This window comes from Malurus melanocephalus, unplaced genomic scaffold, assembly GCF_030028575.1.
Source record: "Malurus melanocephalus ecotype Western Australia unplaced genomic scaffold, MMel_1.1 scaffold_67, whole genome shotgun sequence".
Lineage (NCBI taxonomy): Eukaryota > Metazoa > Chordata > Aves > Passeriformes > Maluridae > Malurus > Malurus melanocephalus.
Window position 1 is genome coordinate 1485544 of NW_026623299.1, and position 16155 is coordinate 1501698.

At 40.0% G+C, this 16155-nt stretch overlaps 1 protein-coding gene across 1 annotated transcript in view; it reads right to left on the bottom strand.

Moving 5' to 3' along the window:
- The window catches only part of NCKAP5 (NCK associated protein 5), a 346786-nt gene that overhangs the window by 313676 nt on the left and 16955 nt on the right, over positions 1-16155 (bottom strand). The window contains exon 2 of the mRNA XM_057366537.1: positions 13289-13417. Within this exon, the coding sequence (XP_057222520.1) occupies positions 13289-13357 (69 nt within the window). The 5' untranslated portion in view covers positions 13358-13417. The remainder of the gene's footprint in view (positions 1-13288; positions 13418-16155) is intronic.

Here is a 16155-nt window from a genome sequence, read left to right on the forward strand (position 1 = left end):
ATGTCATAGGGTCCCTCACATCCATCCCTCCTCTGAAACCCACGTGGACTGAGCTTTCTGTGTGAGGGCCAACCTGACAGCACAGAGCCTCAGAACTATGTAACTGCACTGTCAGTGCAAAAGGGTGAAAACTAGAGCTGAGACCATCAGCAGAAAAGTACAGGCAAAAGCATTGCAAGGATATTTTCATTATCTGGAAAAGGACCATTACAAATTTAATTTTAAAACTTTGTCTTTCCTTGCTGCATTRCTTTGTTACAGTGCAGGGTACTACAATTGCTTAAAGACTATCTTGAATTCAGGCTCAAAGGGGTAAAACTCTTTTTTGACAGAAGCCCACATCTTTGAGTGCCAATGGAGACACAGTGGGTAAGAAAGCTGCAGAYTGCATTGGACTTCCCTTTCCATGGCCTAAAATGGGTTCTGGCCAGCAGAATGGAGTAATGAGTGACACTGTCCTTGACCCAAATATCAGCAACACCTCTGGTCAGCAGCAGGCAGAGGAGTCAGCCACAGAATCCTGCTTAGAGAAGCCTGGTGTTACGAGAGATGGGCCCACATGGTACAGGTTACACCTTCACTCTCTCTGCACTTAAACCCCTGCAAGCTCCAGCAGGGCTGGAACTGCCCTTCTGCCCTATCCAGCCTCTGCAGGCAGTGGAAACCCAGATAAACAACGAGCATCTTCCCGACCTTGTCCCATCCCAAGAGGATGTAACAGCTACTCTGAACAGTAAAAAGTGCATTTTTCAAGAATGTACTAATGCTCTCTCCTTTATGCAAGTGGAAGGACATGGAGTATGTATTTAGCATTTGGAAGAAAAAAGAATTTTTGCTGAAAAAGAAACTTGTAGCTACAGAAACAAGCATGAAAAAAAATTAAATGTACTTACTGACTTCTTCTAAATTTTAAAAGGTTTCTACTATTCCTCCATTAAAATAATAATTAAAACATCTCACATTTCTAAAATACCTAGAGGACTTTGTTTCTAATTAATCTTAATATGTAAATGAATTAACTAATATAATTGCTCATTTCATAAAGGTAATTCTGTACTGAAAGTAGATTATGTAATTTTGATGCCATAAAAACTATACTTTAGAGATAATAAATTAGTTTTAATTATAAAATCTGCAATAGTAACATTTGGCAGATGAAGTATACTTTGATCTGTGCATGATTATGAATCTTTGGTTTGATAAGTAAGGCTGGATTTCTGCAGCTCCCTGACAAGCACATATTTGTAAATGTAATTTCTGGACAGCCACACTGGTTAAAATTTTCAAAGGAACTGGTGGCTCAAGATGTACAGAAAAGTTTTTAGTGTCCTATTTAATGGAACCTATGTTTTAAGATTTCCAATATTTCTGTAAACAAAGTGCCCAAAGTGGAATGCCCAAAAGAACATCTCTGCAGTCATCAGACAATTGACAACCAGCAGAACTAAGCAATTATAAATCAAAATATTATAATCATAAAACTGGTGAAWGCAAACAAAAACTCAATTCCTTTGAAACACACAGCCTCCATCAAAGGAGATTCCCAGGTCACTTAGGACTGACTCTGAAAGGATCAGTTTCTGCACCAGAGAGAAGCAGCAACACGACACCAGCAGTGCTCAACTCCCTCATGGACAGTAAGGGAGTGAAGGCTGTGAGACAACCTCTCCAGTGAGGTCTGTTACACTCATTAAATCCATTCATATATCACACAAACACTGGGAGAGTCCACGACATGCTGGGAGGGAAGAATATTTAAAACCTTTTAGGTTTAATTCAAAATAATTCACTGCCTTGTACAGGTGTAGTGTGCGAATTTCAGGCACATTAAACTGAATGTGCTTTGGCATATACAGTGAATTTTACACAAACTGAAGAACATCATGTAGCAGCCAATCTGGGAGGCTGTGAACCAGCTACAGCAATAATTCAGCTTGTGCTGTTATCCAGACATAAATCAAACCCTCTGTGTCCTGCTGAGACAGCAAGACCTGAGCTTTAGCTGAATTCCTACACAGACGAAAAAAAATAAAGCCTTGACAACGTAGTTGATGTGGTACTCAAAGGAAAGCTTGAAGTCACAGATGAAACYGAGATTACAAGGTGGTTGGAAAGTACATAAGAATCCCATCAAACAGAACTACACACAGAAGAGGGCTAGGAGGAACCTGCTGCTTTGCCAGTGACAGCCAGCATGACTCAGTATCACGAGATGATCCAATTTACAAAGACACAACGTGAGAGAAACCTCCTGTCCAACCCTCTGTACCAGCAGGAGAAACAGGCAGGAYATGCTAGGTGAGAACTAAAAAATGTTTGAATGAAAATAACTTCAGGACACGAGCTTGATTTTTTGTCTTAGACGAATGTACATCAGAGCAAATCCATTGAGGTCCATAAATGTAAAAGACACGAACAAGATAAGATGCAAACACTTGTAATGTCAGATTTTATCTTCTTAACCTATATGGAATGTGCACTRTCCTGCTTGAGATGTAATCAGTGCCACTGAAGCTTCTACTTAGTGGAGTAAAGCAACAGATAAACTGGCTAAAGGTAAAAGCAGCATCTTTTAAAGGTTTGGTAAAGCTGTTCAGGTMTTTTCTACACACTACTCCAGAGGAGACTGCAGTTTCAACAAGGAAAATCATAACTTTTGAAGCAAAATGACAACATAATTCTTTAAAAATAACAGATTTACTTTAGGATAACAGAAAAGGTTTCATTCCTGAGGACAGTTTCCTGAATCTAATGCACACACACACGATCACACACCCCTTCCTACTATGAGTCAGAAGCCTTCTGTTTGCACCCTCAAGCATGATGTGTTCTAGGCAATAAAAGATGCAACAAAAATGGAAAGAAAGTAATTCTTCCCAAATGGAAAGTTTAAGAGAAGATATTTTCAACATGTATAAGAAAAAACCCATAATTTTAGTTGAAGCCAAAGTGTCAAAATAATGAAAGACATTTCTGGGTATAGAAATATCTGTTCTGTCCAAGTCTAATGTCCCAATCTGAGAGGAATTCTGCATGGCACCTCTGAGAGTCACTTGATTCAAACACTTTTCTTCCAGGAAAGGTCTTTAATGAACAGGTATATTTGAATCTATTTACAAAGCACTAGAAAGAAAAGAATAGTCATCAACAGTCAAATTTTGCTGTTTTTGACAAGGACTGCCATTTATGCTGTAAAAACTTYGAAAGAAGTTGGGAATTAAACTGTACTTCAAAAACCCGTTTCAATATACTGTGTAGTAAATAATACACTGAAGACAAAAACAGATTGGCAAGGTTTTGGAGAGCAATATCTTGCATTTTTACATCACCAAAGACTTCTTGGAGCCTTCTGAATAGTTACACATTTGTTTGGGATTCAGTGCAAGAAACCACTAMCCTGAAACCTGATCATATTGTGAGTTATCTTTGCCAAAACTCATAAATTCAAGCACAGAGAAAACATATTGGGTGTCTGGAAACAGAGGAGGTAATTTTTCCCTTCAGACCTACTAGAGATTTTCACTATAATGAAAAACTCTAAGGTATCATTATAGAAATAAGTTGGGAAACTGTTTCCCAGCCAAAATTACTTGGATAAGCTGGGAAAAATACCCATTGAAATCATAAAAACTCTCAGGATTTACACTGCTAGCTTCCCATAAAGCCAGCTGTTGATACCCAATTATTTTAAATGCCTTGCAATGATCCCAGCTCATTTCCTATCTGGGTCACACAAGGCCCTAAAAGCCAAAGCACACAGGAGGCTCAGAGGGGCAGGAGCAGARGAGGGAACGAGCTGCCAGCAGAGCCATTCCCACCAATTAGAGCTCCACAAGCACCTACAGACACCCTAAAACAGGAAAATGTCTGCAATCAGGGTATCTACCCTCAAATGTCCCTGCCTCCAGGGGTCCTGAGCAAAAATCATATTTCCATGGCAGAGTTTTTGCATGGCTCTGCTAACAGCATGAAGCAGAACATTTTCCATGTGGAAGATTTAGCCAGTTCTTTGGCAGCTTGGATTTTAATGAGGAAACACTTATTCCACAAAGGCAAAACATAGTGATTTAACTGAAATCTTCAGCAAGGCACACTTTATCTAAAGATCAAAATTTCAAACTTGTGAAGCAAAACATTGTGCATCACCAGTTTTAGTGTGCATCATCTACCATAGCTATAGAATTAAATGAGCAAGGGGACCAAAAGTATTTATATATTTATAGATATATATATATATAAGAACAATACAAAAGTATGCATATATTTATACATCACATGAACAAAACCAGAATTTTCCAGCTGGAGGTTAAATATAAAAGCATCAAAATCTTTAATACAGCCTGGAAATACTGGTTTGCAAACCGTTCAAAGCTGTAGCTTTGATTTGAGATTATGTCATATTCACTGTGAGTGGACAAAATTAATAAAATCCAGGACCACAAGGGAAAGTAGACTGTACCTGTCTGTAAAAAACAAAACTACCTGGAAACACCTACAAAATTTTTTGCAAATTTTTTTTGTTCCCTTTGTATATTGGCATGCACACAAGTCCATGAAAAAAAATTTCGATTCTTCTATGGATGCAACAATATTCAAAATAAGAAATTTGARAGCATGTCACGACTGACCTTGCAGGAGGTAGATTCACTATTCAATCTTGGTCTTGCAGGGTAGGGAATTATATCAACACCATAAAACAACAGAAGGCATAAATTTTCCTTTCTCTTCTCCCTGGGATTGTATTCAAGTGGAATCAGGCAACTGGGAGAGACACAGGAGATTATGCTTCTCAGGATGTGTGTTATGTTTAATTGCTGAAGGCATGAAGCATTTTAAAAGGTTTGTCAATAAAATCCCTATTTAGTTAACCCCAATCTCTTCAGATCTCTTGTTACCAGCAGCCTTCTGCCCTTAACATCTGGGCAGGCAGAGCCTCCAATTACACTGCTGCATTTGGTGGCTTACCAGCCCCAGATGAGGGTCCTGGAATATCCATTTCCCTTGGTGCTGCTTATCCCTGGCTAGGCTGATGATAGGCAGCCTTCATGTCACAGGAGGCACATAATCGTGTGGCACACACCCAGCATGTGTGAGCTGCCCTTAAATCCAAAGCTCTCCGTGACCTCCCCACTTCTGGGGCTGGACTTAACATCTGTCACTGCTCTGTTCTGTAATTGGTGGGGCAGGGAACAGGGAGAGAGTGGCTGAGATGGCAGCCAGGAGCAGGAGCAGAGCACACCACTGAGCTGCTCTCCCTGTGTGCAGCTGATCCTTCAGGGAAGGAGGCAGGAGCAGCAGGATGCTCTGAGCTGGCTCTGGACCACAGGGCAGGCACCTGCCAGCTCCTGCCAACAGCCCTGGGGAGCAGAGCCTGGCATTCACACTGCAAATCATCAAACTCCTTCAAATCAAGACATGGGGTTCCATCCAAAATAAAGAACTACTATCAATCAAATAGTTCCACAGCAAGATTTCTCCTTAATATATCCCAGATATTGAAGCATGGTTGTCTCYCCTGCACCAAGATAAAACTATGACTTTTTTCTTCCAAGCCTTGGCATCTGCCGTTATAAATTACCACAAACTTCAGTTTCTGAAGTTTGTCAACTTAAATTCGTAACACCATTTCTTTTTGTGACACTCAATTTTTTTATTGTACCATGCTGAACTTTTCTTCCTAAATAACTCAAAATTCATGCAGACATTTGYCTCTTGCTTTTTCCTTCATTTTCATTTTTAGTTCCTCCTCTGCAGCCAAATCAATGCCTTAAAAGCTTATTAGGAGCTGTTGAGAAYTTAATATTTTAATGTCGAAAGTCTGACAGTGAAATTACTGAGCTTTCTGTAGCAACACAGGCCAATTTTCCAGCTTTTTCAGAAGGCAACAGAATATCATTGCCCTCTGTTTTTTCCCAGTCCATCTGCCAGCTAATTTGCAAGCACAAGTAAAACCATCTTTTCTGTTCTCTGCACTTACTTTTCCTTCACTTTTGCATCCAGTTCTGTGACAATGCACAAGGGTAGATCAGCTGCATAAATTTCTCTTAAAGCTTCTACTTTAACCTTCAAGCCTTGTGTTTGTCGAAGTGCCTTGTCGAAGTTTATGTGCCAAAGACATGAGAAAGCAAAAGCCAGCAGTTTGTCAAAGCATGATCTCTGGGGACACGGGGACTGTTTCAGCTGTCACCATGTCACCCTGTACACCTATTGATATAACTTCTGATGTGCAGTAACAAATGGTAAACAATTCCTCTCTCAGAGAGCACTTCTGCCTGTGTGGGAGTCAGTGCTTTTGATCAATAAACCATCGAGTATCTTCCAGCAGGAATAGTATTCCAAGTGTAGCTCAGGAACAACATGCTCCATGCACTATTTGTTTTCAGGGCTTTGAGCTTTTTATTTCTAGTCTCTCTTCAAGCATCTGCCTGCTGCTCACTGTTTATCCACAACTCCAGTTCCTGGAAARGATCACTGGTTTCTRTGAGTGTAAGCTTTAATCAAAGCARCAGGTCATGCTACCTGTAACACCCCAAGCACAAATTTCAGTTTTCAGTGGCATTAGTACCTAACAGAATCATTTCTTCCTGTTAGACCCAACACTTACTTYTAACATAATTCCCTGGGTTCACTGAGTTCTTTTGAACTCACAGCCCCTGTGTTTCTTAATTATGTTGTAAGGTTTGCCAGGCTGTTCCAGAGTGGGATACAAACCTTGTCCTGAGAAAGATACAAAAGCACTGGAACAAGATGATTTTTATGATCCCTTCAGCCCAAACCATTCCATGATGCTATGAATAAATTTTTCTTAGAATTCCATTTACCGAGCCCATGTATCAATTCAGTATCTTATGGTTTTCCCCATGAATTTACAAACCTTCACCTGTACTTCACTGCTGKTTTTTTCCTGTATTCTGTCTTCTACCTCAAAATTCCCCACTTGTCACCTTTATTAAACTGTTCTACTTGACTTACACTGCCCCTGGATGTGCTGGATGCTAGGAATGTTTTATCTTGCCTCTGAAACACACCAAAACCTGTTTGTTTGAAGCTCATATTCTGGGTTCATTTTCCAGTGCTAAACTGTACTTTTGCAGTGGTGGATTAAACCCTGAACAGAGGCTTTTCTATGATGGTGTACCCAGTTGAAAAAAAAAAAAATTGAAATTATAAATTAGCCCACAAATAAAAATCCAGATATTGAGAGGACTGAAAATACTTTCAGACTCAAAAGGAATCTGGCAGCAGTTTTCAGGTGGAAAAAATATTCAGGCTACAAAAGTTAGAACATTAACCAACATGTGACAAGGCAATATTTTTAATGCCACCTTTCATTTCAAACTACTGGATTATGTTATGTTGCACAGTGATGTCAGACAAACTGAATTTCACAGTCAGCTAGAAAAAAAAAAAATAGGCCAGGGCTATTCCCATCACTGAATTTAATTCCAGATAAAAAAGGTTCCCCTCCTGCCTTGCTAATACAGCTCTGCTACAACATCAGATTCTCTGTGACACCTTTCATCTGAAGACACCAAAGCAAGCCACAGACTCACACTAACAACAGATTATTCCTGGAATACTTACGAGGTAAGAAATTATTATAACACCCAAATTATTGATGAAAACTGAATCAGAGTTTTGTTAATGAGAAAACTGAGTTAGAAATGTASTAAACTGAATTAGGAATTGATCAGAGGTGACAGATGTCAGACTTAACCCCCAAATTCCTGGCTCCCAGCCCTGGATAACACACGCACACTTCTCAGCAGTGTCCAGTTGAGCTCAGTGTTTTTGTTTTTGCCCGTGACACCAATCCAGCTGCAGGCAGATGAAGGGATTCCTCCCACGCCCCAGAGCAATTCATTACATTAYACTCGAGCCTTATTACAACAAAGTGGTGCCATTAAAGCCCATCCTACAGAGCCCCACAGGAGCGTGTGAGCAGAATGAAAGCAGCAGGGCACAGTTCACCAGCCACCAGTGAAGTGCTTTACCACATCTTGCTCTCAGAAGTAAAAGCCTCATTTTAAATAAAACAAAGRCTTCTGCTTTGATAAATGCTGGCTGCTTCAAAAAGATATTCTGTTCTCAAATCTCCCCAGCTAAATGCCACCACAGCTGTAAGGGCCAACCACGTGTGYAGTCAGGCTGGGAATTATCCACATAAATAAAGAGCACAGCTTGAAACATTGACTTTTTCCTGATCAAAAGGGCCGGGGAGGCAACTGGACAGTTTGGATCAGGCAAAGGAGAGGGCTTTTATTATTTTCAAAGAGCACCCCAGTGAAYAGAGTAGCCAATGTGGCCCTGGTGGCAGTGATATGTTCTAACACTCCCCTCATCCCACACAAATTACTTAAAAGCTTGGCTTTGGGTCTATTTACGGTTTGGGGTTTTTCCATTTTTCTTTTTGTTTAAGAACTTTTGTAGGGAAAATCTGAAATACAATCAATCCTTTCATGAGGCTTTTTAATATCATTGCCTGTCTAAGCTACCTCCCTCACGYACCAAATAACAAATTGCAAATATTAACAAAGTCTTCCCATGTGTCTTTATTTTATCTGTATTAGGAAAATAAATGCTTAAATTCCCTCAGAGTACTTTTTAAAATTTTACTATGAATTTTARTAATAGTTTTCTTTGTCTATTCGGGTCCAAAGTGAATAAAGAGCACAGAAAAAACCCTTTCCAACCTGTTTTGATTCAACTATATATGCTTAAATGCAAGATTCAACAGGAAAAAATTATTCATGAAAAAACCAAACCCATGAAATATTTACATTCTTACACTTGGTAAAGCTGTTCTGTTTAACCAAACCTAAAGGATTTAAGGATTAAACCACACGATAAAGCAAAATGTTCTTTAGAAAGAACTGTTTCTCTTCTAAAACAATCTAACACAGGTGTTGTGTGACAGTTAAGCAATGTATTCCAAATAAATACACTCCTTCAATATTATGAATTTTGCAGTTTGTTTTCATGCTAAACAGAAGTACTGTGGCAATAACAGCAATGACTTTGGTTTTGACTTCTTTCACTGTAAGGACAGAGAGGACACGGAACTTCCACCTTGTTCTTCAACTGTTGTCTGTCTTATGACCACATATACAATAAAATATCTTTACTAATATCACAAAAACATGACAAATTAAGATCTGTTATTTAAAATAAAGAAGGTTCAGAGACAATCTTTACTTCTCCTATCTCAAACCAGTTTGATTTTCAGAGTTGTGGAGTCAATTAGCAGGAGAAAACTTTATAAAGCCACAGTGCAGTGGCACCACTTTTACAAGAGATGAGAAAATAAGGTATAAAGTATAAAACTACATCGAAAGTGTAAAATGTCTATCTTCTTTGGGTGGTATGTTTTGGTTTTAAATGCCAGACAGAAATTTCAAAGGTATAATTTTCTATAATTGACCTCATAGGATTACCTGTGTGAATTGTTATGAAATTAATATTTTAYAATTTTTTCACCTGAATACAAAGCTATAAAAATATCAATGTCACTGCTTTGCCTGCAAATGTAAATGAGTGGGTGTAYAATAAATCTCCAATGTGTTGCCAATCTTGGAAACCCATTGAGCAGTAACAGCCATTGGCTGTACTGGAGATTTCTGTTAGGGGTTAAGTGCACAACAAGTGCACAACTAATTTCAATGTGCACCTATATTTTTTTAATTTTAAAACATTTATTTGCTCTCATTGTAAAGCTTATCCTSCCAAGACACCAGCTGCAAGGGGTAGAGTACATAGGAAACAACACTGAACTCTTCCCTTTGATCTGAGTGAGCAAAAAGTAGTTATTGTGCCTGGGGTGTAAGGAAGAGTGTTTTAATGGCTATGGAATTTCTCCCTGMTTGAAGGATGTCCCTAACATGGATCTTTCTTATCTGAAGCCTGAAATTCATTGTTTGATGGGGCAGGCCTGAATACAAAACACTGATGAAATTCATGGTCACATTCTGAAGGCCTAGATCCATATTCTAGGGAGTGAGAAGTCACGTCTTTTCCTCAGAAACACCTCTTTCCTGTTCTCACTCTTCCATCAGATACCATCATGGCTTCTACATTCAGAGACCAAGAGATCAGGAAGGAAGAGGAATTTTTTTTTGTTGTTTTTAACATCTCTATGCAATACTTGTAGATTAAATCATGGAAAAAAAACCATTCCAGAAGATTACAATCTGATGCAGATGGGAAAAGCAGCAGAGCCAGGCAGGGTGAGGAATGTTATCAGAAACGCCTATTTGCATCTCATGGTCCAGAGTGCAAAAGGAGAAACATATTTTCCTTAAACACCCAGAAATCAGAATTCTTTCTGGGATATGATAATGCTGAAACTCTCCACCAAACAATGAAAAGATACATTTGAGAGAATCAAGGCAAGATTTCCCAAGCACAGTGTCTAATCCTGAATGCCTGACAGGTCAAACACAAAACATTTGAGAAGAGAGAAGACAAGGGAGACCTAAGAACTCACACAAGAGAGGGATTGGACTGAAGCACAGAGCTCAAACAAGATTTGGTGACACAAAGGTAAAGAAGATAGACATATATGGAGTCAATAATTAAGAGGAGGTGTGCTAGAACCAGAATTTGGGGACAACAAGGGGAATACAAAATGCTTTGCCTTTCCTGATTCAATTTCATGGAGTCACAAGGCATCCATGTGACTTACKGCCAGGCTGCTGAAGGCACTCAAATCTCAGAATGTCTCTTCCAATTTRTTGTGAAATAATAGCTGAGAGTAAGCAACAAAGTGCTCAAAAGTTTGTAATTAAATACATGGGTGACACTCTCTGATCTCGCTGGGCATTTTCAAGTCAACAAAAAGCTTCACACTCACAGACCCATAACACCCCAGTACAGCACATGGATGTGTGCMCTGAGAAACTCCACAGGTGACACAACCTGTAAGGGCCACCTGTAGCACAAGACAGGTTGTTTTACACCTGCTGATGACTGCATGATGGGTTTATAAGGACAAAATATCAATACATTGCAGTATTTCTTTTCCTTACATTTCCTTCAACACTTTCACACTAATATGGGTTAATCCATCACAGAACTCCAGCTGCCACATGCTGGCACTAACTGAAGACTGATTTCACCACTTGCTGAACTGCGGGGAGAGAGCATCACCATCCCATACAGGTTTCTGTCTCTCCTCCAATCAAGTCCTCATGGGTGTTTCRATATGCACATAGCACAGATTATAACAGAAAACACTTTTGATGTGTCACACATGCACACTATTCCCCAGCTCTTTGGGAAATGTCCCTCTCTGCTCTGCCCTTACTGATGGGGAAGAGTAAGCATTAGACATAGTGCCCTACCTTGGCTACAAAAKCAAATTCAAATTTGCATTAGATGTGACTGGAAGCAAGCAATACCTTGTTGCTTTTTTCCATCCACACAGCAGATCACAGATACCTCAGGGAAATGAAAGTTTCWATCTTAATACATTTAGCCTTTAGGCTAAACCTAATCCATTGCCTGAATGAAAGCATTTAGGGGAAAACAGCACTGACTTGCCATACTAAACAATATCTTCATGCAAAAATCACAGCTGCTAGCATTTCCCTTAGCTTTCAGTACCCAGTTTCTGTGACTATTCTTTTCTCCAGACAAATATTGACAGTCTGTGGTCGATTGTTGGATCACAGTAGTTCATTTTAGCTGCAGGATCTAGGCTGGAGTCTGTTTTGGGGTAGTGCATGCCTCCAGCTAGTAACAGAGGCTTAGGCCCTGGGACTAAACACACTTCTGAGCCTACAGAACCTTTGAGATTTGTTTGTCTCTGGGTGCATTACACAAAGTTGTGAGCTCATACCAAACCTACCTTCTCTGCCCACAAGCTAGAARGAGTTTTAAAGCACTGGGAGCACGACCTGATCTGCTGAGAGCATGCAAGCTGAGAGAGCAGGTTTTGCTGCAGGCTGAACAGCCAAAAACAGTCAAGTCTCCTTCTCAGAGCCCTAAGCTGCATGGCTTCAACAGGGGCAGCTTAAACAGCTCCTCCTTAGCTCAGAGTCTGGGAGAGGACTCGCTATTCTTCACTACTTGGATTTTTCTCCAATTAATTCTATCTTTTCAAAACAAAGAGATGTAATTCATCACCATAAGAAATGGTCCCAAAAAAAAAAAAAGGACAAAAAGGACAAAGACAGACTCCTTTTTAAACATTCTCTGCACATTCCTTCACTGGCCAGCTGACATCACCYGAGAGCTCATCACAGCTAAGGCCCAAGGGACAAGAACAGAGTCCTTGAAGGGGTGGAAACCTGGGAAGGTGGGAGTGCTCTGCTGACCCCAATAAAGAACACAGCAGGTAAATGAAGAGCATCAGTGGACAGTCTGAATCCTGCTCCATGTTCACTGTTATTAACACATCAGGGGGCTTTTTAATTTGGAAATAAACATCCAAAACAAAAATTTAGCACAAAGTGAAGGAAACTGCATAGTTTCTTCGTAATAATGCGTAAAATTAAGGTAATGGGGTTAGTACAAGTGTGGCATTGGGGTCCCACAGTCACTACCTGTGTGCCAGACCACCTCTATATGTGTCAAAGGGATGGCACAGCTTTTCTTGGATCTCTCAGCTTTACTTGTACTCACAGACTGTCATGCCAAGTACCTGACATGGGCACTTTTATCCTCGTATACAACTCTTAAACATCTCTAAGCATTTTGTGGTCATATATCCACAATACAGCTCTAAAAACCCCCTGCTCATTTCAGTCACCCTTTGAAAATATTAACTAAAAATAAATCTAGACTACAATCTCCAATGAATTTGATTCCTAGCTACAGCAAAAGCAATTGTTTTTCAGCATGTGGCATTTATGCTTCACTTTCAGTTGATATTAGAATAGTTTATACATTTGCTATGGTGAACACATTTTTCCTGATAAACATTTCTCACTASAGAATCTCAGCTACTTACAGGTCCCATATGCTAAGAATGAAGCAATACAGRCTGATCCCACAGAAGCTGAGTAGTATTTTAATTACAAGTTTAATTAAGTTATAATTGTCTGGATTCCTTCCKTGTGTAATCCAGTGAATTCGGGGACATGTTTCTATATGATGGCAAGTTTCTACYAGGACATTGAAAAATTCCTCCAGTACTTTTTCTGTGAAGGATCTGAATAACCAGAAAAGGTTGTGATATTGTGATGAATAGGTAAACACCTTTAAAATATACATAGTTGTGAGCATTGCCTCTAAACTAAATTTTTATGACAAGATATATTCAGTAAATGCAGTAAATATTCATTCTTACCACAAGACTGCTGTCCAGGGATAGTCTTTTCCCAAATTCCCTTTTCTGTAGCTGTCTTTTCCTCTCCATAGCTGAAGTTATTTGTTTTCCTTTTGATCAACTAGAAATGTCAGGCTACTTTCAGCATCACTGGAAAAGGAAAAAAAAAGTAAAATATTTAAATGTATATTTCAATATTCTACTAAACASTTACTGTCTTTCATCATTAACTTTGTAATAACCCAGCAGCTAATGACTTTGTGTTTCTAGTAGGCTGTGTTCCAGGAACAAATTTTCCATGCCAAAAAATCTAAACTCTCCAAACAGAAATATTAGCAATATGTTTGAGTTGCTTCACACAGGAAAAAAAAAATCTGTTACAACTGTCTTTAGCAATACACCCATGCTGCCATAGTCTCTTTTGAACTGGGCTGGGAGCTGAATTTGCAGAGCCAATGAATTACCTGAGGCTGGGCAGGGGGAGGGAAACAGCTCCTTTCACATTAATTGCAGTTCTCAGCAAGCTCTGCTTGTTGGCACATCTGTGCTGCTACTGTGATGCACAAATTTTGGACCTAATCCTGAMGAGTTCTAAAAGCTTTCAACTCCCATTATCCTTAACAAGAGACAAATGCCCTCAGCACTTTCCCTAAGTTTTTAAGGTCAAAGATTCTGCTGTGATAATCAGACAGTGCCACTGCCTGTACAGAACAGCCAGGGAATTCAGCCCATAAAGCTACCTCAGAGGGAATTCATCTTTCCACTTTTGTAGGGTTTGGTAATTCCTGGACAGTGGTTTCTACTAAAACCAAGCCAGTTTGCAAGTAACAGCTACCAGKTCTCTTCCTAAACATTCATATTGCTATATGTATCTCAAAGTTTCAGCTTGTATTTTAAGATAATTTTTAGTGGTTGTGATAAAGGAATATGGGCAAAGTTAATGAATTTATTCAGGATTTATAGAAAGCAGTAAAATGATAACAGCAATCAGAATCTAGYCTAAATTAAGGCAGTTAGAGATGCTCACACAAAATCGAGCACAGAAGTTTTCTCTTGCATCTCATAGTGACTGTATTTACTGTATCAGTCCCGTTGACTGAAAAACAAGACTTGGCAAAAGATCTGTGTGTTTCTGATCCTTTTTGCTCATTGTGAACATCACCTAGGGTCACACAGAGCCAGGTGATGCACAAACAGCTCGGCTGTGGGGTAGCACAGCTGGCCTTCCCAAAAGCAGCCTTGCACTTGCCCTCCAGCCACATTTGCATGCCTGTGGATAGACGTGACTTCTCACGCACCTGGGAGCCATCCCATCTGTCGCTGTGGGGATATCAAGCGGATAAAACCATCACAGATTTTTGCTCAAGTTGACCCCAAATGCTCTGCCACAAGGGCACACAGGAGCCTGAACGTGGGCCAAGCACAGGCAAGGAGAGCAGGRTGCCCCAGGCTCAGCCTCTGAAGCCAGCTGGAATTCAGAGGGCTCCCAGAGGCCTCCACACTGGGATCATTGGGAACAGTGTGGGCATCACACTGGGACTGCTCTTTTAAAACTCTTTCCCCAGGGGAGCCATAAAGGGTCCAGCTGCCAAACCATGCAGTGGTGAGTTCAGCCTTCTGTTGAACAGCACCTGGTGTCTCCTACCCTACTTTTGTACTTCTGATTTATACTTGTGCAAGACCAGAAATCAGGCCATTMTCTCCCAAACAGATAAAAAATTAACCTGTATGTTCATCTAAGGAACCTGTGCAATGAGAACATGTACCTACAATGGTAGCAAAGTCTGTTACTGCACTGTGGTCATTGCTGTCTTGTTGGGTTTTCTTCAGGTTTACCTGCAAGCCCTTGCTTTTTTTGTAGCTCCAGTCCTAAAACTATGCTTATTTAATTCAGCTAATAAGGAATCTCAGTTGTGTGCTATCACATAATTCCCATTGTTTCCTGATTAGCGAGCAAAAGAAACACCACAATAGATTTAAACAAACACAGCAACGATGCATTACATTGTTCGTGTGGTTGTGCCAGAAATTAGCAAAGGACCTTATGTAATCATTATATCATTCTCCTGAGCATGCATCACGCCTGGARAGCGTGACTTCCACCAAGGGAGCCTTTGTTGAGCACAGAACCACTTAGGAATGAGCTGCAGCTGGAGCCAGTAATCCCCAAGGAAGGTCAAGTGCTTAATATGAGTTAAGTGCCTGAAGTTTCTGTCTGCAGGTATTTGGTGGAACCACCCTGAATTCTAGTTTAGCAGTAAAACCAGGAAGGATTATTATTAATTATTCCTATAGTTTATCTGCTGCCCTGGGCACTCAAAGTGGATTTACTGGAGCTGTGCCTGGCACAGCACAGGGCTCATGCACTGGTGCAACAACCCCAGACSTGCTGGCTCCTCTCCTTCCCCCACACACCATGGAAGCTGCTGTCACACATCTCTCTGAAGTGTTAACCACCTAAGGCTAAACACACTGAAAGTCTTGAATCACAGGTAATTATCAGACAAGATAATACAATGCATCACCTGTACCAACATATGTTGATGCGTCAAAGTACCCAGCTCAGGAGGCCTTTAAAGAAAAATTATAATCAGAGTGAAGTTCTTAAGAAWAACAAAACAAGTTTACATCTTGGAATGGTCATTTTTGTTCATCATACTTCTCATCACAGAGAAAAAAATTACCCTCCCAGGTAAACCTCTCTTCCTCTGAGACCAAACAAAAGACTAACAACAACTCAAAATGGAGCTAACACATCCACATGGAAGCTCAGCAGAAGAGAACAGTAGTCCATATGGAACAGTCTTGGAACACAAAAGTGCTGAGAATCAGTTTGCCCAATCATCAGAAGGACTATTTTTGTGTTACCAAGAGAACAGACTGCAGGA